This window comes from Panonychus citri, unplaced genomic scaffold (assembly GCF_014898815.1).
Source record: "Panonychus citri isolate SS breed McGregor unplaced genomic scaffold, ASM1489881v1 Contig00141, whole genome shotgun sequence".
Taxonomy (NCBI): domain Eukaryota; kingdom Metazoa; phylum Arthropoda; class Arachnida; order Trombidiformes; family Tetranychidae; genus Panonychus; species Panonychus citri.
In genome coordinates this window covers 2,315,883-2,341,168 of record NW_026515546.1, presented here as the reverse complement: position 1 = coordinate 2,341,168, position 25,286 = coordinate 2,315,883, and the positions used below count along the sequence as shown (strand labels likewise).

Genomic DNA, 25,286 nt, shown 5'->3' with positions numbered 1-25,286 from the left:
AAGTCTGATTAACATTGAAAAAAAAGGTTTACGATTGAAAGAAACCAGAAATTAACCAGAATCAATTGATTAGATTATCGGTTAACAATCAATAACACAATTAGATTGATTGATCAGGAAAGGCCTAATCATCTTTAATCAGTCTTAATAAATTAATTATTTTTTTCAACCTCTCAGATAAATTGAAGTAGCATTTCAATGTCTACATGAGGGAATCACAAGCTAATTGTTATTAAAATAGATTGTCGCTTAATGGAAACTGATTCAGTCAACAATTAGCTTCTCAAATCAACAAATCAGAACTTTTCAACTCAAAATGATTCCCAATTATCTGAATACTTTAATTTTTGTGATTATTTTTAATGTTAATCGATTGAATTTAGTTAATTGTGCTCCTAGTGTTGCAGAAAAAAATGTAACAATCAATGAATCGCCAACAATTAACTACCAATTAGTACCTCTTGAGGTTTATCAGGAATGGATTTATGAAGCTTTAAAGGTCAATCAGTTGGGGTCACTTTGTATGACCAAAATAGTTGAACAAATTAAATTTTGTTGGGAAGAAAACAGATCGACCAAGGAAACAATGGAGTCTTATTGCTCCTCTAATTGTGATATAATTAATTGTGTAGAAAATAAAGTTGAACGTTTTTGTACATCTCATGCGGCTCGAATATTTAAACAACAACGAGATGATTTTTACTCGACCGCAATTAGTGCGACAGTTAAAGTGAATAACGAAATGAAATGTCCAGGGGAATATGAGATTTGCTTGGAATCCTCGTTTTTTGGCTCAGCTCTTGGAATCGGTGTAACAATCACCGTAATCACCGGGATAATTGCGATCACCTGTTTGATTGGTGCTTTCATTGGTTATCGTTATCGTATGAGACGAGCTGGTTAATCAATTTAATCATGTTTAACTAATTATTTTCAATTTTCTCTTCTCTTTCGTGTTACAAATTGTTACTAATTACTAATAAAATTTACTTCTCATTATTAAATTGTTTGAATCAGTACTGATTGATTGTTGAATTGTAAAGTTATATGGTTGATGTTAATTTGTTTCAATCAATTTCGATTCAGCTTAGTTCATATGGATTGAGATGTAACCACTTGAATGATTAACTGATTAGCAGATTAGCAAGAAATGTTTGTTTTTTTTACGAAGTGATTAACTTGATGTTTATTACTAGACTACAGTTATTTTGGTAGAGATTAATTGTCAGGTATTAATAATTGTAGAGAAAATTGTTGAAAATTAAAGGACTTTAACGGGAAAACGATTACAGAAAACAGTTTCACTTGTGGCAGCACTTTGAAGGCAGAATTGAACGGAGGTCGATATGGATGGAGCTATTCCTGGAATGGTCAATGATGATTTAAGAGTATAAGCTTGACCTGCTACAAGGGGACAGGTAATGTCGGTACCACAGTTAACTGGAGGTGCACCAGGCCATGGAATCCAAACACCAAAGACTCGAGCCTTAATTGCGACCTTTAAGGAATCAGCATCAATTGGAGATTCGAAACCAATGGCGAACTCATAAGTATTTCCTCGTTCTACTGAACAAGGAGCCTCATCACAACCAGAAACCGAAAAAGATGTTGGTTGATTTGAACCATCACCTTAAATCACAACAATTAAGTGAAAATTGTAACAATTAACACAAAGAAATCAGAAACAATCAACAATTTACTTACCACAATCTTGGAAGTCGATATCACCAGCAAAGGTGAAACTTACCAAAGCACAAAGAATCAAAGCTTTAATCATTTTTAGAGTTCTACAATTAAACTAATTGTTGTGAATAAAATTGACAAGTTGACTGTTGGATACAATTAATTGATGTGACAATCGGTTGTTAAACAATTAATGGCTAAATACCCTAACTGATTTGATTGATAATAATTGTAACAAAAGAACAAAAAAAATGGCCAATCTAATCAATTAATAAATTGTCATAATTTGATTAACAAATAAAATAACGAAATGATTATTACTCTGATTATCTACAAACACAATTAACTTTCACTTGCAATAAAACTTGATCTAATTGTGATTAAATCGCTAAACAATTAACTAATCGTTACTTTTTTTTAATCTACAAGTGTACACATGATTAAAATTACCAATCAAATGATCATCAGCTCAACAATTAAACTCGATAAATTAAAGTTCAATTGTTAATCGTTACAAATCAATCAGAATCAATTAAAAATTTTCTTCAGAAATCATTGGTCAAGTTTATGCTCTCATTTAATTAACTCCTCAAGTAACTTAATTGTAGAAATGTATGATTACAATTAAACAAATTGTTTAAAACTGATTGTGTTAGAAAAAGAGAAGATACTTTTTGTTTTATTGAAAATAGGTAACATTGAAAGTGACCAGTGGTTAGTGTGGTTTGGTAACATTGTTAATTAGTGGCAATTTTGTATAATTACAAAAAAAAACTCAAACAAAGCCACAACAATTAATACAATTAGTAGTAATAATAATTTGATCTTAAATTGCGATTTCCTTTTGCGTGTTGATTCAGTGTCCCTTTGCTAATTTAAATCTGGATTAACAATCAGAGATTCATATATATTATTTGTAATAATATAAATACAAAGGTTATAAGCGTTTGATTAACAATTTTGTTGTGATTAGTGTTTTTTTCTTCATGTGTTTGAGTGTGTCTTTTGTTTCTTTATATACTTGAAATCATCGACGGAATTAAAACACGAGGCATGAAAAAAGATAATTAAAAGATCAAGTGCAATTAATGTCGTCAATTCCGTGATATCAATTAGCGCCATGCTTGCTCATTAAACGTTTAGAGTATCAGAGGAAAAGTGGAAAGGGAAAACTGTTATTAACGATTATTGTCCTGGTTGTCAAAGCTCGACTTTTCCAATTGATTAACAGTCTCGTTCCTTTGCACTCCTGGATAATAATAGTGTAGGTGGATTTCTAATTTTGATAAAATTCCAAAAACAAATGATAATATATCAAATGGATTAACTGGAGGGGACAGAAAACTTTTAGCACAATTGATTGGATTGATGCGACTTAATCAGATATTGCTTTCTTGTCTCTCAATTAACTTTTTTCATTTGTGAATATTGTTGTTGATTAACAGTTCGATATATTAAAAAGACAACTTTAAGCTTTGTTTTCATCCTTTTCTTTGAATAACTTTTCTTTGTTTTTCATTGATTTTTACATCTTTCCGTTTCCTCATAGCCCCATTGTTTTCCGTTCATCTCTGTACCTTTTTTTTATGTATATATGTATAATTAAGCTGTGGTTGTTGTTTTGTGTGTATAATTTGTGTAAATTTTTGTGATGTATTAAAACGCAGAATTTAAGAGACTGATCACATTGTTATATGTCCTTTGAACAATTCCATTGGAATTGGGAACACGATTGTTGAATTTTTCTCCGCAGCGATTGATGAAAGAGTTTGCAAGTAACGAAGTTGTAAAGCAGCAGGTGAATCGGTAATAACATCAGCAGCTTCTTTAAGAGCTCGTGAAGCTTTTTGCTCTCCTTCAGCGGCGATAACCTTAGCACGAGCTTCTCGAGCAGCTTCAGCCTCAGCAGCCATGGCTCGTTGTAATTGCACTGGTAAACGAACGTCTTTACTGTAAGAGAATAGAAAGAGAAAAAAGTTATTATCAACAATTGAAAATTTTATCATCTATTCAAACATTTAGTCTATTCAACTATTGCCATCTATTGAATTTTATGATTACTTTAGACAATTCAAATGATCAAGAGATGGCAGTCAAAGTCGAATCCTGAAATTGAATTGGAACTATTAGGGGTTTCCAAAAGTCTTGTGCCTGACTATGTTTTATTGTAGATAGAACCAAAATTTGAGTAGCAAATTAATGCTCATAGATTTTGATCATAGAAAATGAGTTTTCATAAAAATCGAGCGATTCAATTTATTTTGAGGTCAAATTAGGTCGAAAACCGCTATTTTGCAGATAAATCACGATTTCATGGACCAATTCATTCAAAAAATTCAGAATTTTTTTATCATAAGCATTGCTAGCATTTTGGCATTTGAAATCATTTTAAATTGTGAATAAAAAACAAAAATTAAGCGAAATATTCAAATTTGATTGAAAAAAGTTAAAGTTTTCAACTGTTTTTTACCCTTTCAATCTGATTTCTCCATGTTAAAATTCCCATTGAAAAACTCGTACCTTTTGACCTAATTTGACCTCAAAATAAATTGAATCGCTCGATTTTTATGAAAACTCATTTTCTATGATCAAAATCTATGAGCATTAATTTGCCACTCAAATTTTGGTTCTATCTACAATAAAACATAGTCAGGCACAAGACTTTTGGAAACCCCTAATAAAAGAACTCATGATAAAAATCAAGTAAAAATCTACTAATTAAGATGAACTTACACTTCAACCCGTTCTACTTTAACACCCCATGGATCGGTGGCTTCATCGAGACTGCTTTGAATCATATGGCTGATTGATTCTCTCTCACTAAGAAGTTCCGATAGATTTTTAGTACCAAGAACATTACGAAGTGTTGTTGCTGCAAGTAATCGAGTTGATCGTCCATAATCTTCAACATTGGTAACGGCAACAGTGGCATTGCTAATACGATAATAAACAACAGCATCAACAGCAACTGTCACTGAATCTTTTGATAAAATCTGTTGATTGGATTAGAAAATAGAATAAAAGTAAAAATGATTAGAAAAAAAAGTTAAAGAACATAAAATGAGATTAAAAGTCTATTAACCTATGGAAGATAATAATTTGATAACAAATAATAGAATTAAGAAAAAAGCGACAAAAAGAGAAAATGAGAAAAAATAATATTAGAAAAGTTAATGTTTCTCAATCCAAATCAATGTAATAAAGTTTCTTTGCCAAATCAGGCTGAGAGAGTTGCAAGATAAAGATGATTTATCATCGTAAACATGATTTTTCATGTTGATGCATAAAATGTATGAACAAAAAAGCTCATCGATCTGAGGAAATCTCCGGGTAGTAGATTCATAGTGGATATTATTTTTCGGAAAGTCACTTTAATCCAAATGAAAAGCCAAGAGAAAAATAAAATGGATTAAGCAGAATTGATGATGGACAAAGTTGTTAAATTTCTCTCCTTAACCATGTAAATAATGATCAAGATGATAATGGTGGTGGTGTATGTGTGTGGTGAGATGTGGAGAAAGTGATTCCATGATGGGAAGAGATAAACAAGCTAAACTAATATTTGAATATACATTGGGTGAAATTGATAACTATTGAATCTCAAAATGAATCAGGTAAATCCTTTTATATTTGTTTCTCACCCACCAAAATGATTAGGAAAAGAAAGTTTCATTCAGTTATGAGAATCATAAGTAAAATCTAATGTTAAGCTTGATAGTCTATCAAGTAGCATCTGAAATCATAATAATAATAATAATAGATAAATATTTGGGTAACAAATGAGTCCCCACTCATGTTTTTACAACTGATACCAATGAAAACTAATAATATTATCTTAAGAGACAGTTGAAAGTTAAAGTGATGGATAGAAAATAGAAAATATCATTGCTTTTCTCCCTTGCTCTTCCTGTGTTATATAAGCTGTTCAAGGTTGAATCTGATTCATTTGACTTGAATTTCATGGTTACAGTTTCAGAATTCATCATAAGTCACATCTTATATATAGAGAGATTATCAGTGACATTGGGAAAATGTTGATTTCTCTTTGGTTTAATGGTGAACCAGCTTAAGGAATTATGAAATGATGGTTGGTAAAATCGGCTCACCTCTTGAGGAGGAACATCAAAAGATACGGTTCTTAGATCAATTTTACAATATGAATCAATACAAGGAATAATAAAGAAGATACCAGGTCCACGGGCACCGCCTTTAAGCAATCGACCTAATCTGAAAATAACAGCTCTCTCATATTCTTGGACAACCTGATAATTGAGGAGAGAGAGAGAAACGAAAATAAGATTAGATTTAATTGTTCAATTTGAATAATTGTTCGGGTAAAAATATATACAAAAAGAGGATACAGTCGACAATATAAATTCAGAAAGAAAATGATTATAGCTTTTAATTAAACTTCATTACAATTTAACTATCAAACATGATTAAGAATTGGAATAATTTTAGCAATTTAGGATTCATTTGATTACGAGTAACATAAAATTAGCAATGAACAATAATTTGAAATTTCAGTTCTGATGGTTAATTATTTATGAGAAAATTGAAATTGATTGTTTATATCATTACGATTAATTTGAGATACTTTTGATCAAAATCGGATAAGAAATAAAAAAAATTTTAAAGGTTGAATTTAACATTGGGCTCTATGGACATGACGGGTTTTGGCCTGGTACTCAGAGACGCTTCAGGCCGGTATCATGAAAATTCAGATACTGGTAGTCCTTTTAGTTGTTGACAATAAATAACAATTAAAATTTTTATAATATAACTTTAAGGGACCATCAAATGTTCTCCATTGAAAATAATTTATCAGTAATTTCCTATTCAATGGACAGTTTAAGGAATATGGTCTAAATGGATGAAACATAAATTGATATCAACTAATTTCATGATACAATCTCTGAGAAAACGTCGAAATCAAATGAAATTTCTTAGAAACATCAAAGATCGATACAAACAATCAATTTAAGGAATTTATAAACACAGAAAATAAGAACTGATTGATTCTCAATCAAATGATCTAATAAAAATCATGTTTGATTAGAATATGTTCAGAATCGACTGAATCAAGAACAGGATAAAGCAACAGCTTTGTTTACATGGTGAGAAAGTAGAAACTTTGAAAGTTTATTGTATGAAGATTATCATTGTAATGGATCAACATGATCTTGGTTGGAATCTAAATTGAAATCTTTGACGATTTAGATACGATTAATATGAGAAGAGGAAGGGAGGAGGAAAATTAAATGAAAAGGGAGACAAAAATAAATGAGAGGAAATCAACAAACAACAACAAGGGAAATTTTTGTCTCTCTTCCTCCAAAAACAAACCAAGAACAGAGACGACAGGGTTGATAACAATTAGAAATTTATTCCAATGGCAATAGAATCAACAGAATAAACGATGAAACAGGAACATGATTAAATGTTCATTTAAATATACACAGAAATCTTGAGTTAACTAGCAATTAATGGAGAGAGAGAGAGAGAGAGAGAGAGAAAGAAACAAACTAGCAACTCACTTTTCGCCAACTAAGTTTTTTTTCACATTTGTAAAAACAATCACAACTTTGGCAAAGACCAACAGGATGGAAGAAGAAAAAGAAAGTAGAGAAAGAGAAAAGAAAACATATGATTTCAATTGATAAGTGAAGATCTAACCATGAGAAAACATAACAATAATAAATTAAGAGATAATCTTGAAGTAGTTAGAATCAAACTGATATCAACCTAAATAAAGATGAAGATGATGTAGATAATAAATTGGGTGTGACTCAAGTCTTTCCTCAAATGTGTCAATAATAATAAAAATAACAACATGGAAACAAAGAAACAAGGAAAGAATAGAAAAGGACAGTGAGAGAGAAAGAAAGAAAAAGCTTATGTAATGTTAAGAGAACAGAGCAAAAAAAAACCAAAACCATGACTTAAGTATAAAAAGCACACACATAATCTACTTGTAACGTTTACCTGTAAACCCAAAATGTTTCCCAAAAGTTAAGATGAAACGGAAAATATTGATTGACAATCACTAATTACCAATTATTTGAGGTGACAATTGGACAAAGGGGGAGGACAAGAAAAAGAGTAAATTTCTTACCTTAATACAGAACATAAGTGAGAATGGTAATGTAATGACAATCAAAACAACCGATATGGCGGTTAGAAAGTAGGCACATAAGCCATTGTTTTCAGTGTTATTAGCTGTTGAACAATAGAGAGAAACAAACAATCAATTAGAAAGAATAAATTAAAATTGATTAAAGGATTAAACAATTAAAGAAAACAAAAAAAAATCAACATTTACCACCATCTTCATGATCATCAAAGACAAATTTATGTTCAGTTTTACGTTGAGGCCTAGTGATTTCAATTTCTGTTGACATGTTTGATTGATTGACTAACACAATTAATAGTCAGACAATTAAAAGAAAACAAGAGAACAAGAAAATACACAAATACACAGAGAAAATTAACTAATTTAAAAAGAATAAGTAATTAAAGTTAATTAATACGTAGAAAAACAAATTGCACCAAAAGAGAAGAGAATTAAAAATGAAAACAAAAAATGAGAAAATTACTCAATGTGAAAGAAAGAGAAAAAAATGTCTGCCCGTTAACTTGTTTTTCTCTTTCTTTTTATTTTATTCTATTCTCTTTCTCTTTCTCCCTCTCTTAACTTGTTTACTCATTGGAGAAGGCGAGTCAACATGATCGTGGTGATTATCTTCAATTATATTTGACTAATTAATTGGAATCTGATTAACTAATCATTTTTTTTATTCTTTTCTATTCAAAGTGCAACAATTAACGTCCTAAAGTGAATTACAATTAACACTGCAAACGGTTGGTACTTGAGGTTAACGTTTCACTTTTTCTTAAATTTCACTGGTTTGATTTGGTAAGTGTTTCTTTTTGTTTCTATGCCGTTTCATTTTCAATCTGATTTTGATTTTCTTTAATTGTTACCGATAGATTTGTTAATTGTTGGTTATTATTATTAATCTGTGAGTGGTTACAGTTTTTATTCTTCTAATTTGTTTGATGTTAATTTTGTTCTTTTCTATTCTGATTTTTCTTTCTCTCTTTCCTAGGCTTTTATGTTGTATTACTCTTTTGGTAGCTTTTGGGTTGGCTGAACTTTGGATTAATTTGGTTTAATTAATCATAATTTATATCTTGATTTGATTTATGTAATTTAATCCGATGGTTACAATGGTTTTCCACTTGTTATGGTTATTATGATGTTTTACATCTTTTTTCTCTCTGCTTATTGACGTGATTTACTTGAAAGTGTGATATTTATTTATATCACTGATTAATCACATCATTCAATGTGTTTGCCTAATCAGCATTGTTATTATTGTTAATTACTCATTTCAAGGGAATTCTGATTGTTATACAAATTATTTTTTTCCATTATCATTGGAATATCTTCTTTTTCTTCATGATGGAATATCTATTATCCATTTACCCGACTCTTTTCATCTTTTTACATAGATTTTTGCTTCAACCGAATTGATTAACTTGGAGTAATCATCATCATCATCATCATCATCATTAGGATATTGACATTAGATGGATCATGTAATCATTATCACCCTGATTTCAAGGGTTAATCATTCCGATGACTTATTAACCTTACAGGATAAACTCAATTGTGGGTAAGTTAATTTATTGTAATTTCTAACTTTTTTTGTCCTCCAGTTCATTTGATAATTGAAATTCAATTCAATTCAATTCTTTTTCATTAGTTAATTGAAATTCAGTTAATTTCTTACCTTAACCATCACTCAACTTTCATGTATTCCCTTTATATTAGTTGTCACTTATTCTCAACAAAACAATGAGAACAGTTTAGTTATTCACTTTTGACATTGCCTCCAATTAACAACCTTTTATAAATCATTTAAACGACATTCTCTCCTCTTTAAATTCAAATTTCGTTGTTCAGTTGAGTTGATTAACAATCAATATAAACAAGAAGAAGCAAAAAAAAAATCAAAAACTGAATTAGAATTGATTAGAAAAATGTATTTGAATCTCTCTAACATAGACTCTATTATTACCATCGATTACCAGCACAATCATCAGAAAATAATGATTTAGTCCCACTTTCTTTTCAATAACAATTGTTGGTGGAAAAAGTTACTAATGATTTGTTGTTAGATCCATTTAGGGTTAAAAACTAGGGAAGGTGAGTTTCCAATGGAAAAATATCCCCAGACCCGATAGGCAGCTTGTTTTGTCTTTAAAAACAACGATTTATAGACTTCTGAAAATTTAACCACTCAAATTGAACAATCATTAAAGTAAAAATGAAATTTTGCAAACAAACTGATTTAGATTGTTTGGTAAGGTCTAAGATGTTTTGGTAAAGGAGGAGCCTCTTCCTTTTCCCCTTCCCCTTAGCAACTAGAATACAAATAAATTCAAAAATATAAGTAAAGGTAAATCAACACTTCGATTAAAATGACAATTTATTAATTGTTAATAGGATGAACAAGAATGATAAATTGCTTCAAAGAAATGATCATCGTGTAGCTTTTTATCAGCTCATTAAGGAACAATAACTGTGTATGAACTTCTTGCCTTATTGAAACAACGTAATTTTTATATGATTGACAACACATTGTTTGTAACCTATTAATAACTACATCACTGATTTTATCATCGCGATAATCAATTAAGTTTAATTCGAGCTTAACCATTTGATCAACAATTGATTTTCTTTTACCAGTATCGACTCTAATTATATTTTTGATAGCTATAAATATTCAGCTTAAAAGTTACTGTTAGTAAATTTTTTTATTCTAAAAAGTCGTGTCTTTAATTTTCTATAATCCCACGGTCTGCTCTTAGTTTATCCTTTTGATTTAAGTAAGAACCGTCACTTGCGTGTGCATCATTAATTATCATTCATTGAACCACACTGTTATTTATCAGACATAACAATATCCTGCATATTTGTCTTTTTTAGAGGTATGTTTTGTAAACAAATGAATGCAATACAGCTAAGGTCAATAGTTTGATGAATAAGGGAAAAGATTAAGCATAAATAACGTTATATTTGCGATAAGTGCAAAACATTGATCAACATGGCTCAATATACATTGTCATCTTGGTTAAGTTTGGTTTGGTTTGGTTTGGTTTGGCTTGGACATTATTTAGGCCTGGTTAGGTCATTCTGGTAGTGTGCAGTTCTGTAACTTATTATCCGGTCACTTTTCCCTGAGCGAGTACAAACTGCCTTCAATTATTAGCTATTATCTTACCGAGATTTTGAATAAACTCTGCTGTATTCGTTAAATCTAATTCCCTTCCGAGAACACGAAAATTCTTTTCTTTCTTTTTCTTTCTTCTCTACCTTCAATTCTTAAAAAGAAACAAATAAAGAATTTAATTAAAATAATCTAATTATAATTTGTCCAATAATTTCAATTCAGATTCATACACATTTCACATTTGTTTTGATTGTGAAAAGTAATAAACTTGTAATTTTTCATTTATTTGATCTAAAAGAATAAATCAACTATCATAAAAATAAATCATCTGACTAAATTTTTTGTTCAACGGCTCCAATAATTACTTGATAAATCTAATATCTTAGCAAACTTATAAAGCTACGATATGACAAATTTTGATTACTATTAAGAGGTAAATATAATGAATTCCTAAAGAGCAACAATTAGAATGAGTGAGTTCTCACAAAAACAATCAAATTAACTTACATGAAAATCACTTTGAATTCGTCCTCTCAAAATATTGAATTCATCTTTCTGCAGAAACAGAAAGTCTTTCACCTTGGGGCGAGATTAAGATGATCCTCTTTCAGGTTGAATTCACCTTCAACAAGAATTACTTATTAACAATTCGTATCTCACTCCATCGAAGACAAATTAATTTGTAAATCATGAATAATAATTTGCTATCTATCAATTATTGTCTTGGTTATTCTATTATATTTGATTTGATTGCACCTTAACCCAATAACTCAGACAATTTTATTTATGAAAATATCATTGCAACTTCCAATTCAGATTCGATAATCAATTGTCAACATCTTTATAATATTATAATAATAGAATTCACAATAGAATTTTAACTAATTTCTAATATACTGCTTACAATGGCTGTTTCCGTTCCAATGCTAATAATTGTTAAATTTATTACATATGTGGGTAATGTAAAAATAGTGTTCGATCAGAATGCTACCAAGTCCACGAATGTCCATATTGTGATAATTCATCAGTTCATAGATTATCAGTTTGTTCAGCTTACAAGCTGAATCTGAATTGGCGAGAATGTAATTCAAGTGATCTAAAATCCTAATTCGACAATGAGATTCAATTTTAAACTCATTCACCATAAATTACAAGTTCAATTCAATAATTCATTAATCATTTCTATTCTTACATCACCATTCATTTCCTCTTCATGTAATTTTATTGGATAATTAATTAATTCAATTCTTTATTAAAATTGATCATTAAATAAACTATCATAATAAACGTTCAATAAAAATAAAGGTAAACACAATCCTTTACTCATTAGTAATTCACAAATCTAGTAGTTATAATTATAATAAAATTCATTAAATAAGAATTGTATTTATTAAACAATGAGCCTTGAGTCACGAATCTTAAAATTAAATCAGAATTGAATTTGTTAATTTTGAAAGGAATTCAAATGATGGATTAAATTAAATTAATATAAAATTATGTTTTATCTAATCGCCACACCAAATTATCTTTAAAAATGTTTACTACAGTTTAATGCTAAGGTTTTATCTAAATAGATAAACGTAACACTTATAGTACCTACCCTTCGGGTCTAAAAAGAATAGAACAAAAAAGAAATCGAAAAAAAAAAGAAATGAACCAATCAGAAGCTTTTTCTTTAAATTCAAAATTGGAATACATTTAATTTAAGTGTTGAATTAAACGTTAACGGTTTTATTACTCACCCAGCAACAATTTAACTTGTTAATTTGAATACTAATGTCATCATTACCAATTTAATCTCTTCGTTAAACTAATCAATATTAATCATCTTGTAAACATTTTCTATTAGCTCCAATATTAGAGAAAATCTTCCAATTTGAATGATGACAATAATTCTTGGAAATTTATAGTTGAAGGAAAACAAGATGGCGATTCACCTTAGTAACAAGGACACACGGAAATGAATATTATGTGATGGATACTTAATATGTTTCGATGTGACTATTTTTTTTATTATTATCCTTCATCTTTTCGTAAGATAAATTGACCAGATTAACTGTTAATCTATCATAATGATGTTTCCTTTAGTGATTAACTGTTGGATTTTAATTCAAGGGGTTAAACGTCAATTAGCAAATCAGCTGTTAATAAATTTGACGATGATGACCAATTGATGGATAAACTACATTTTTTTCTTTCTATTTCTCTCTCTTTCTCTCCCTCTCTGTAAGTATTACCTCTCAATTAACCTTAGTAACTTTTTACTTGACAGATTAAGTAGTTACCTTGTCGATTTGACAGTTTTAACTTCATTTTAAAGAGTCTCTCTATTAATAACAATTTAGAGAATATTGTTTTTTTTTCATTATCTTAATTCTGTTTTTCTAATTATATTTATCCTCTTTTCTTACATCATTTTAGGCCCGTTGGTTCAGAAGCATCGTTATCCTGTGATGAGACAAATGTCTCTCTCTCTCTATCAGCATGTTTTCACCAAATGAATGGATAAAAATGAGATTAAATGAATCCTATTGAAACAACATGATGGAAATTGAACTTTCTACTTCGTTCTTTCAAAGATTAAAATGATGAAGGTGATGATTAAATTGGAGTTAAAGGAAAAAAGGTCAATTCTGATCCTCTATTTCAAAATCAAAAGGCAACAAACAGGATAATCAAGGTTATACCATAGGAAATACTGACCAATAAAGAAGGTCATTTATTGTGTTGCAAGGATAAAATCACCAACTACAGTTGATTTGATGTATTACAGTTAAACTTGAATTAGCCTTTGACAATCCAGGACAATTGAGATTTAACCAATAAAACTGTTGGACGAATGATGATAATGTTAAGACAAAGTAAGCATAAATTCTGATTAAACTATCTTTGTCAAATATACTTCTCATCTTTATTATCATCTTCCTCCTCTTTATCTTTTGTTTTTTCTTTCTCTCTCCTTATATCTTTATCCTTTTAGTTTCTCTTCCTTTTATTTTCCCTCCATTTTTTCTTCCTTCCTAAGCCATAATCTCCTACAAGATTATTCCATCACTTACAATTCTAAATTGAATCATTTCCAATTTATTTGAATGTAATCAATGTTTCATGTCCCAAACAATCAAAACCTATTGTTCCTCTTTAACACTCCACCCTAAAGCCACAACATAATATCCAACTACACATTCTCACTTAACCTTATTATTGACAGTTTTCACTCCTTTTTTCATGTTGTTCTTGTCTTTTCATCTTCGACACCATCGTCATCCTATCCAAGTTATATCTTCATTAATACTTTTCTCGTCTCTCTCTCTCTCTCTCTCTGACTTTTTTCCTTCATATTATTTGATATATTTATATTCTTATTCTGATTTTCTTTACTCTTTCTCTCCTTTTGTACAGAATCACTTGAGAAATCACAGAGAAACCAATTTAACTAGAACCAAAACTGATTAGGTGTATCAGCTTACAAATAATTCCAACACAATGATGATAAGAGTGAATGATTTGCCATGGGAAAAGTCTGGTTTAACACTAATTTACAACCATTATCCAATTCTGAGATTTTTTTTTATTCACACATTGACACTATCATCACCATTACCACCACTGATTATCACAAATTAATTGGTGACAGAGAGTTTCAAACAATTAGTTTGATCTAATAGATTGATACTATTAAGCAGCTCTGATATTGTATTACAACCAACTAATAGAGGGTAACATGATGAATAATATCTTTAACCACTAACAAGCTCTTCCAATTCTAAAAGTGTTAATTTCTATCTTTATCCACCTCGTCATATATCCCTCTTATTATTTTTAGCTATTTCTTTATATTGAATTGTGTCTATTCTCATGTAGGTTTACCTTGACCAGTCTAATTTATCCTTTATCATTATCATCATCATTATTATGATTGTTATTATATTGTTGAAATCCTATTACTTATCAAGTGATCTGAATATACACTTATCTAACTCTTATTTTATTATTTCTTCTCTCTCTCTCTCTCTTTTTCTTAGGTGATTGATTAGGTTGACAATGAAAATCGTCCAGAATTGACCAGAAAGAATACCCATCACTAAGGTAACCAAATGGCAAGTGAAAGTGAAAGTGAAAGGGAGAAAAGGGAAAAGTTCAACTCGAGTAAATTTATTACTTGGACGAAAAATAATGAAATGGATTGAGAATCATTTTTACCTCTCTCACCCTCGTTTACTTCTGTCTTTTCCTCACTTTCTTAATATTATCATGATGAAAACTAGTTAAACTAAGATGAAAATAATAACATTCTGTTATTGATATTGATTAAGAACATATTAACACAGGGAGAGGAAAAGACACTGAACAGAGTAGAGAGTTTATATCATTGGGCGTTTCAAGAAAAAGAGGTGGTGAAACTTGTGAAACAATTTCTATTTCCATGTTAAAGGTTAAAGAAAAATGGTAAAGATGAAGGATAAATCATCATCTGAGATCAGCAGAGGAGAGAAGAAAAAAAAATTTAGTCTACTTCATAACGATGATAATGATGAGAGAAAATATCAGTTAATTTGATAACAATAGATTCACTTATCTTTGACCATCATCAGTAAATCAGGTTACAGAATTTTTTTTTCTTCTCTTATCCTTTTCTGATTATCAGATCTTTCCCTTTCTCTTTTTCACTCACACACTTTCCTCATCAAATTCATCAAATACTATTAATACAACAATCTACTCACGATATATCTAAATATACGATATATCATGAATTCACCCTGAAACTCTTGGAATCATCTTGGAAGCTTTTTAATCCACTCATCAGTATATTTTTCTTTATCTTTTCCATTTCCATTGTTTTACTAATCATATTAATTCTCATTCTATTATAACAATATATTCAATCCTAAAATTTACAGTAATCAACTAACCTTTTCTTGTAATTGTTTCCTCTTGAGAATTAATATTGGTTACAATGTATCTATTATTGATACTCAACTTTTTCCATCTTATTATTATCTTTACCATAATATCCTTTATAATATACAGATTCTAATTGTTTCTTTCTTTTCTATACTAATTGCAGATTTATCATCATCTATTCTGAAAGTAAACATAATCCATTGGAATCAAGATGAAACAAAGTTACATTATTATTTTCAACTTTGGGTAAACGTTAATCTACCATTGGAAAGATCTATGTTGATATGTAACAAGGAATCAAATATCAACTGGACAGAAAAGGAAACGGAAAGATGCTACCATGCATGGTTAAACTGACCAATTATTGATTGATTGAAAAAAAATTGTGTGGCTATCAGTGGACACCAGTAGCAGTAGTTGAAGAAATGATTTTATCTATCTACAAGATTAACTACTGATTGTGGTCAATCTGATGATATTAATCAAATCTTTTTTCATTTAATCAAGATTGAATTATTCACCAAACCATGGAGAGATGATGATGGTCTAAATTGTTTATCATCTATTTATACGGTTTACAAATTTATTTATACATTGGTCAGATGATAATTAAGCCAATTTCAAGTTAACTGGATTGGTTCATTTGATTTCCATGTGATTACACTTGTTTTGGACAATAATCATCATTATATCAACGATCATCATCTTCATTAAGTTAAAAGGATTTAATGTTAACTGTTTATGGGTGTTAAGATAATTGATTATGGAAAAATGCTCTGAATAATAGATATGAGATTAGATTTCTGTATCTCTCTTTCATTTTATCTGTTAATCATCTAGACGAGAATCATATCTTGGTGAGTGAATAAGAAGATTTAAACAAATAGATAAAAAGTAATGTGAAATTGAATAAGTTGAAAGAAAAATAGTAACTGAAAATCTCTGAGAAAAGATTTTTCCATGATCGATTGAAGATAGAAAAAGAGAGAAGATCCAAGATTTTCTCCCTTTTTCTCTCACCATCTTAATCTTCATCCTCTTCCTCATCTTCTTGATTGAATATAAATGTAAGTACCACAGTTGAAACAGAGTTTTTTCCAAAAAGACCTGACAACTTTTAATGCAACTAATGTTTCCAAACACAAACCCATGTGTGAACAATTGTAAGTTGTTCATCATTTAATTTGATTGGGACGTTTGCTGTTTTTTCATCTTCCTCATCTTCATCTTCATCTTGCACTTCTCAATTTTCTCATCCCAAGGAGAGGAGAGAGAGAGAGAGAGCAAAAAAGTAGAAGAAGCAAAAGTAAAAAGTGAAAGCTAAAGATACTATTGAATAAGGGGCTATACATTTACGAACTGTACGAAGAGATGAATTGAGAAGATGGAGTAAAGGATGCGGATGATGATGATGAGGATGAGGATGAAGAGGAAAAATACAATCATGAAGAGAAGATGAGAAAATGTTGGAATGAGAAAAAAGCATTGAAAGAGACAAGCATAAGTTCATCTCTTGTATTCACAATTGAAAAGGCAAAACTCATTTTTTTTGTCTTCCTTGTCTTTCTCATCTACTTTCTTATTCTTTACAACATCTTTTCATGTGAATCACCCAAAAAATAATCATTGAAAATGGATGAGAATCAGTTGATTGTCCATCAGTTCATTTTCATCTTCAATAATAGTCACTTTTTCCTCTTTTATTTTCTAACTCTCCTTTTTTTCCTTAGTTTATTTCATGTATCATGATAATCAGTTAACTGAATGAATCTACGAAGAGGGAATTACATTTATCATAGATTTCGAAAATAACAAATCTCATCTTTCTTACAATTAACTAATTATGATTTTCTTCTCGTTTTTAGACTACCTTTTGATTATTATCATGATAATCTACCAACAATTGGATTCTAACGATTCAAACTTGATGGTTATAATTTCAAACATCTATTGATTGGCCAAACATTGGAAATACTTGAAGTGATCAACTTGATCGTAAATCTCATTTTAACTGATTGTGATTGTGGATTCTCATTCATTTGGATGGCAATTTGATTTGATTATTTGATTGTGTTTTTCTTGAATCTCTTATTTTTACTCCTATGAATTGCTTATCATCATCATCATCATCATCATCATCATCCGCATCATCAACAACAACAACTTGAACATTAACAGTTAACAAGATAGTTAATGTAATAGATAACCAATGAAGTTTGTTATTATTTTATTATACATCTAATGAGCAGTTTAGTTTACGAGTATGTCTTACAATTTAGATGAGAATGGAAGAGTTAATCAGATTAATTGAATCAACTTTAATTGAATTGTTTTACTTTTTTTTCTATTTCTCTTCTTCAGCTGTATATCAACAACGAAAGGGAATGACCAGAGACACACAAAGACAATTGTCATCATCTTATTAATACAATAATAATGATGATAATAGTAACAAGATCGACGACGAATGAACAACATCACAACAATAATACATTGAAGGAAATAGATGAATGGACTATCAACACAAAGGACGACAAAACTTATGAAATAATCAGACAAAGAAGATGAAGATGATGGTGAAGACAAAAGGAGAGCCAAATAGGGAGAAAAAAAAGAGAGAGAGAGAGACTTTTAGTAAGATGACAAAAAAAATTATATCTTCCATCAACCATAATAATAATATAATGATAATAATTTATTATTATATTTGCCTTTTATATTTTTAGCTCTTTTTTTATTACTATTAGTTACCATCTCTTAAGAATCTTCATTTTTTTTATCATCTTTGATGACTTTTATTACTTTTACTTTCTGATAGCTTATTGATGATGACGATCAAGATGATAAAGGTCAATTGAGATTCTCGATTGTCCGGTTATCACTATGATGATAATGATAATCATGGTGATGGTGATTAGGGGAAAAAGGCTAATATATAATCTAGAAAGTTGTCATAATAACTTTTGACTGATTGTCAATCTATTAGGTGGGTCGAAACAAAGTTAAGCAGGAAAAAAAACTTACAAATCACCAATAAGATGACAAGTTTCATATTGTTGATTTTAATTGAATTCAATGTGTCACCCATTGAATTTCATTCCAATCAATGAGTTTTTCCTTTCAGAGAATCAACAAAATATTTGTTTATCGTTTTCCCATCATTTTTTTTATATATTTCATCTTCCTGATGATAATAATAACCACAATCAACTGACAGATTAATATTTTCACTTGGATTATAAATGAAAATATCAACAATAACATTGAGTTTGACCCAAAAAAAGCCAACAGTTGACATTTAATAGCGACATTAATGATCTTCAAACCATAAAAAGTCTAGATGATTAACCTTATTTAACAACAATCTAATTTTAATTGACTTTCTTAAATCCCGTGTCAAGATTAATATCCAATTAACCAAATTAACCCAAAGTTAAATATAAAAACTATTGTTACTTTTTTATTAATTGGTAAGAGTTTTAAATTGATTGTTCCGGTGGTCAATATTGATTCACTGTTTATTTTTTAGCTCATTTTTTTTTAACATTGATTCAATTAACTTTTTATTGATTTGATCAATCACTTGAGAATCATAGTCATGATCATGATTGGTGATACGATGTTCATTTTGTGGGTCAAAGTTAAAAATTTGAATCTTTCAAGTTTTATCATATCGATATGAGTTTCATAAGAAATTCATATTAAATGAATAATATGTTAAGGTTTTTGTGTCAAAACTTATTCACCCTCAGGGTTTAGAGTTATAAGATTGATTGTATTATAAAAGATGAGGATGATCACTTAGAGTGAGCATCTTGAAAGAGGAAAAGAAATCTTTTCACTGGAGATTTTTACATCTTCCACCCTCAATTCTCATCTTCACCCTGAAACTTATCTTCCACCAATTTTCATCCATTTGCTAAGATAATCTAAGTTTATCCTTTCAGTCATTTTCTCTTCTCCGAGTATTTGTGTTCAATTTTTTCTCCTCTTTCTCTCCTTCCTTCCTTACTTTTTTTTTCTATCCTGCAGCTATCAAAGAATCAAAAAGTTCTTATTACATTATGACTTATTCATCTTACTAACTGACCATTGGTCAACATGATATCAATTTTCTGTGATGCAAAAGTGGTCACTTTGGTCGTAAACTTGATCCCTATTTCCCGGAGACTTAAATTGTTAATTCAATCATATGGAAGGGGAGGTAAAAGTAGTAGTGTCTGTAGTTGTCGTTACCATTTATTTTTGATATTAGAACCATTTCTCACTCTCTCATGATAATATAATAAAATTATCTTCATGGTGATTATATTATTATCATGAATTCAGAGTTTTAACCATTGGAAAACTGTTTCTATTGTTGAAAATTTTTCACAATATGCTTTTCATTTTGTATCATCATCATCATCACCATGTAATATATATGTTGCCTTTTTCCTCATCCCTCATCATCACCATGAAAAAAGCATGAATATATTGATCTTCCCATGAAAACCAATGTCATCATTCCGGTGATTACATAATGATGATAACATGATAACTGAATTTGAATGGTAACATTTATCTCCTCATATGAATAATTGTTTCTCTCTCTCTCTCACTCCCTGTTATTGTTATTTCGCGATAATCATCATAATAATGATTCAATTTCGTGTGAATAATAATAATGATAATACTAAAAAAAGCTCCAATGGTCAGTTTTCGGTCAGTTTTATTTCTTACAATTTGTTTGAAATATAAAGAGGAAAACAAATTATATTCATATCATGAATCATGTAAACAATCAAAGTTTCAATATTATTTATCCATTGAATCGTTGATTCTTACCTTGAATTATATCATGATGATGAAAATAATGATTATCAGTTTTTTGAGAGAAAATTTTTTTTTCTTTTTTTTTCTTATTGATTTTCCGATCATTGTTCTGTTTATTATCATGTTATCATGTTATCCAGAATTAGGGTGAAGAAAAAAATGGAAAAGTTAAGTGATGAAACTTTTCCATCTCTCTCTCTCTCTCTGTAAATTCAATTGTAAACTTAACTGTTCATTGTTTGATTGTTCAGTGTTTCAATTTAATCAATGATTGTTATTGTTTTTACTTAACATGATTATCATGATGATTGTTCATAAGGAAGATGATGATGATTAACTGAACAGTGAAAACAATAATAATACGATAAAAACTGAAATTGAGCCTAAGGCGATTCCGAGAGTAAACATTATTGTCAGAATTTTCATTTTCTTCCTCATGATCAATTCTCAATCAGAACTTTTCCTTTACAACTTTTTCTGGGTAAAATTTTCTTCTCACTTTCTACTCCTTATAAGATTCATTAATCATTCATCTTGTGTGAAAATTTAACTGTTCAAAAATTAAAATTAACTAATTAATGAGAAACAATTAGTTGAACATTGGACGAAAAAGTTGAGTAAACAATTAAGAAATTAGAAAAGGTTTTCTCAACAATTTACAAATCAAAAGTTAATTTAGTAAATAAAAGTAAGTGCATTTCCATGAACTATTCCAATTCTCATCAGGGACAATTAATCAGTGGCAATTAAAATTACATGTTAATTGTTCTGTAAACATAATTATATTTATGAAAATTTAACTGTACTTTTTAAATTGTTGTGAAAGAAAAACAAATTTCTTATTAACCATTTAACAATCAAAATCGTATGAATCAAAGTTTCTCGTGAGGTGATTAAACTAAATTATAACTAATTGATAGTTTTTTTTTAATAATCAATTCCTACGCTTTTCCATTGATTTTAATTGTTACTCTTGGTTATCAATTGTAGTTAGTTAATTGTTTTCAATTGTATCTCTTTGTATGTGATAATAATAACATTCACCCCCGTCAGTTGCTTGAGACAACAACAATTTATTTAATATGTAATAACAATCATCATAATAATGATAATAATGGTTAACATTTAATTTTCACAGTTAATTTAGTTTAATAACTCACAATTAAGCCTATTAAATTAATGTCTATCTATTTTCAGACTCTTAGAAACGTTAATGGCAACGGAAATTAATTCAAAACAATTCAGCCTTTGCCAAACTTTTTTAATCATCTTTCCACTAATCCTAACAATTAACTCACAATTTATTGATGGTCGCTATTAAAATGAAACTTTATATCATCATTGATGATGATGATGATGATGATGATGATTCTGTTGCCAAAACAATCAATCACATCTGAGACAATGATGATGATAACTATTGGTGATGCAACTATTGATTTCATAACGGTTTTAATTGTTAACCATTTGACAGTTAACTGTCATCAATCTGTTGTCATCATTAATATATTATGACAATTAACTGTATTTTCTTGGTTAATGATTGATTGTGAAACGAAAAGTTTTGACCTGAATTGTATATCGATGTTGAACAAAAACGATCAGGCCAAATGTCCAAGTGAGTTGTTGTTGTTTTTCAATCGTTTATCATAAAAATTGAAAAGTTTTTACTCTCAATTTAGTTTAATTGTTGACAACTTAATTGATTGTATTTTTAATCACATTGATAGGAAATTTGCATGATCGATGATTGATTTTTCTCTTGATATCCTTTTCTTTCCTTCACTGGTCAATATTGTAAAATTCAAATACTTTGGTCAATCTCATTTTCTCCTCTCAACATGATGATCAATCTATTGAATTTTTAAATTGCTTCAATAACGATTTAATAGTTTCCAATGTTATCGAACAACGATTAATAAAAGTTAGAAAATCAATAAGCAATCACAACTTAAAAGGTCAAACTTTCGAGTTTGTAGTCGAAGAGTTTTTTTTTCTGACGAAAAGTCCTAATTCCATTCGATATAAGATTCGTTAGAAGAAGCTAGCAAACTAATACATTCACGAAAAGTTGAACTTTTGTCCCGAATTAAAAAGTTCTGCAAACTTCCATGAGGTCGATTCTCTTTCCGTTCTCAGGATAATTTCATGGGGAATCATTTTTCAAACGGTTTGAAAGCTCAGAAACGGAAACAGCTGACATTCATGTAATTGTGATTCATTAATTATTAGATATATGAACAATTTAATCTGATTAAAAGAGAGAGAGATGAATTGATTCATTTTTTTGTTTCTCCGGAGAAAAATTCTCTCTGGAACTTTTTTTTCTTCCTCTTTCATCATTTGCCTTTTTTTCAAAACTGAATAATAATCTTACAATAAGATTAAGCTCTTTCTCGAGATTTACTGAGTGAGAAAAAAACTCATCAATCATTCATATTTTACATGATAATATTAACCTCGATGGAGAGAGAGAGAGAGGAGGAGGGATTTTCCATCATCATGGAATCACCATGATAATATATTATGATTAACCTTTCTGGTTATAACAATTATCATACTGATTTGTGAGTTTTCAACAATTGAATCCTGATGAGAAGATGGAAAATCAAACTTTTTTTTCAGTGAAAATCTTTTTCATGATGAACGAGTTTCAGATATGGTCTCCATGAAGTTTCTTCATTTTTGTATTGAATCTTAATGATAATGACGATAGTTATAGTTAATGATTTCATGCTGAGAATGAGAATTGGATTGAAACTGAACAATTGATGTACAACAATGATAATTATGAGAAATCTGGTCCACTCTTCATTAGTTTTCCAGGATGACCATGAACTATTTTTGAACAGTTAAAAGTTGTTCGTGTACAATAAAAGAGTAAGAGAGGAAATTTTGTCAAACAATTTTATCTACTATGTGATTTTTTCTCATTGAACGTAAGTTTCAATCTTAGAATCTAATTTGCCTTAGAAGTCTAATTAATCTGTTGGTAAATCATCGCCAGAATCTAATGATATCCAATCATAATCCAATGATTTGGAAAAGAAAAGATTTCCTTCCAAGTTGATAATCTTTCTCTACTGATCATGAAAGAGATTCATGAGTTTTTCTCCTTACTAAGGGTTCTAGTAAACTGACTGATGATTATGAACAAATGATGATCAAAACGATGATTAAGTTTGATAATCTTACCATTATTGGTTGGAAAACGATTAACAAGTTGCTCTGATTATCATCGATTATTTTTCAATGTTGTTCATCATCAGAATCATCATGGAAAACTCACAATTCATTTACTATCGATTTTTATCAAACTAACCCCTCCCTTTGAACTCTCTCTCTCTCTCTCTCTTACACATGCTAATATTATTAGAAAAACATTATCTTCCTCCTTCTTATCATCATTACTTGAGTCCATGATTTAGTTGATTCAATAATGAACAACGAAACTCTGAGAGTGAGTGAGAGAGAGATTGGAACAATTTTTCTCCCTCTTTCATTCCCCATAATCAACATCCTATTAAAAACAATTGATTGCATCTGTTACTATTATTTGATGATCACTGAGTATAGGTATCACTGAACAAGAATCATATATCACCAGGAATCATCATCAGAAAACAGCACAGATGAGTGAATGTAAAAATTGATAAAATTCATGAATTAAGAGTTATAAGTATGGAAAGAAATAAAAAAAATTCATCTAAAAGTACAAATGTATCATTTTGTCTCCATTTAAAGGTTACACTGTATTCAAATTTCGTTGGAAAGATTTGCATTCATGGTGAATTTTGGATTAACGAATCGCTCATAATGAACTGTGGTTGATTCGTCTGAGCAGAGATTTGATTCAAAAGAGCGAGAGTTGGAAAATTAGATTAAATTTTCAATTTTTCTCACCATTTTATTCAAATGATAATCATATAGTTTTACATGGAAACAATTCGGTGAGAAATTATCAAATTCTAGTGTTAAATTGATTCCAATTGAATAGAGAAAAAGAGAGAGAATATTTTTCTACCTAAACAAAAGGTAAAAGTTTTTCTTTCTCTTCTCCTTTGATTTTTGAATTTTTCTCTTATTCTATTCTTATTTTATCACCAACAATTCATTCAGAACTTTTTCCAGAACTCATAGTAAATGTTTCACTTAGGAAGCTTTCATGAATAATTCAAATTGAATTCTAAAGATTGAAGTGGGAATTTTTGTTCATTTGCATTTAACTTAATTGCATCAGGATTAAGGGTGAAGGTTCAATAAGTTCTCATCATGATGATCATGGAAGATAAATGAGAATAAGATAAAAAAAATTCCCGATGAAAGAAATAAGAAAGTTGAATGTTTATCTTTTAAATCCTTTGATATTATGAATTGAATAGTAAAGAATTGAGAATCGACTGTCAATTGATACTATTGGTTAAAATTACGAAATTTATATTGATCATTAATTAGTTTAATTAATGAGAAACATGAACTGTTTACAGTTATCTGATTATCGTTAATCTTTCATGTAATAACGAAACGAAAGATAAACAAAATTTGCTTACGATTCATTTCCACTGAATTTCATTCCCTGTTCATACTAATACCTTAACCTGAGCTCATAAACATGGTGATTATGATTAATTCAGTTGTAAC

General features: G+C 29.3%; 2 protein-coding genes and 1 long non-coding RNA gene across 23 annotated transcripts in view; 1 reads left to right on the top strand and 2 right to left on the bottom strand.

Moving 5' to 3' along the window:
* Positions 1 to 1,153: 1,153 nt before the first annotated feature.
* LOC128395253 (NPC intracellular cholesterol transporter 2 homolog a-like) lies at positions 1,154 to 1,873 on the bottom strand. Its single transcript, XM_053355658.1, has 2 exons — positions 1,705 to 1,873; positions 1,154 to 1,629 (listed from the first exon to the last, which is right to left on the bottom strand). The coding sequence occupies exons 1-2, from the start codon at positions 1,775 to 1,777 to the stop codon at positions 1,262 to 1,264; spliced, it is 441 nt and encodes a 146-aa protein (XP_053211633.1). The 5' UTR covers positions 1,778 to 1,873; the 3' UTR covers positions 1,154 to 1,261.
* Positions 1,874 to 2,235: 362 nt separating this feature from the next.
* LOC128395249 (mechanosensory protein 2-like) overlaps positions 2,236 to 25,286 on the bottom strand; it is a 50,188-nt gene continuing 27,137 nt past the window's right edge. The window contains exons 1-5 of one of the 2 annotated variants that reach the window (XM_053355654.1): positions 8,006 to 8,310; positions 7,799 to 7,902; positions 5,790 to 5,945; positions 4,417 to 4,676; positions 2,236 to 3,633 (exon numbers count right to left, since the gene is read on the bottom strand). In XM_053355654.1, coding sequence (XP_053211629.1) covers positions 3,366 to 3,633; positions 4,417 to 4,676; positions 5,790 to 5,945; positions 7,799 to 7,902; positions 8,006 to 8,084 — 867 coding nt within the window. In that variant the 5' untranslated portion in view covers positions 8,085 to 8,310 and the 3' untranslated portion in view covers positions 2,236 to 3,365. Of the gene's footprint in view, positions 3,634 to 4,416; positions 4,677 to 5,789; positions 5,946 to 7,798; positions 7,903 to 8,005; positions 8,311 to 25,286 lie in introns of those variants that run through there. The other variant, XM_053355653.1, reaches the window with a different exon arrangement.
* LOC128395255 (uncharacterized) lies at positions 8,332 to 18,536 on the top strand. Of its 20 annotated transcripts, XR_008326560.1 has the most exons (13): positions 8,332 to 8,417; positions 8,498 to 8,599; positions 8,674 to 8,705; positions 8,793 to 8,933; positions 9,199 to 9,362; positions 12,772 to 12,919; positions 13,011 to 13,148; positions 13,344 to 13,783; positions 14,325 to 14,641; positions 14,948 to 15,011; positions 15,994 to 16,897; positions 17,696 to 18,091; positions 18,192 to 18,536. It is a non-coding gene; the product is annotated as an uncharacterized LOC128395255 (long non-coding RNA). The 20 variants fall into 20 exon arrangements; XR_008326556.1 differs by lacking the exon at positions 8,674 to 8,705; XR_008326565.1 differs by lacking the exon at positions 8,674 to 8,705 and having other exon boundaries at positions 8,403 to 8,417; positions 8,498 to 8,544; positions 8,822 to 8,933.

What these genes read in the sequence shown, in the direction of transcription:
- LOC128395253 (XM_053355658.1), bottom strand. Translation starts at nt 1,777, where the DNA reads ATGATTAAAGCTTTGATTCTTTGTGCTTTGGTAAGTTTCACCTTTGCT. An exon ending in TATCGACTTCCAAGATTGTG is followed by an intron (nt 1,630 to 1,704) that starts GTAAGTAAATTG and finishes TTGTGATTTAAG; the next exon opens with GTGATGGTTCAAATCAACCA.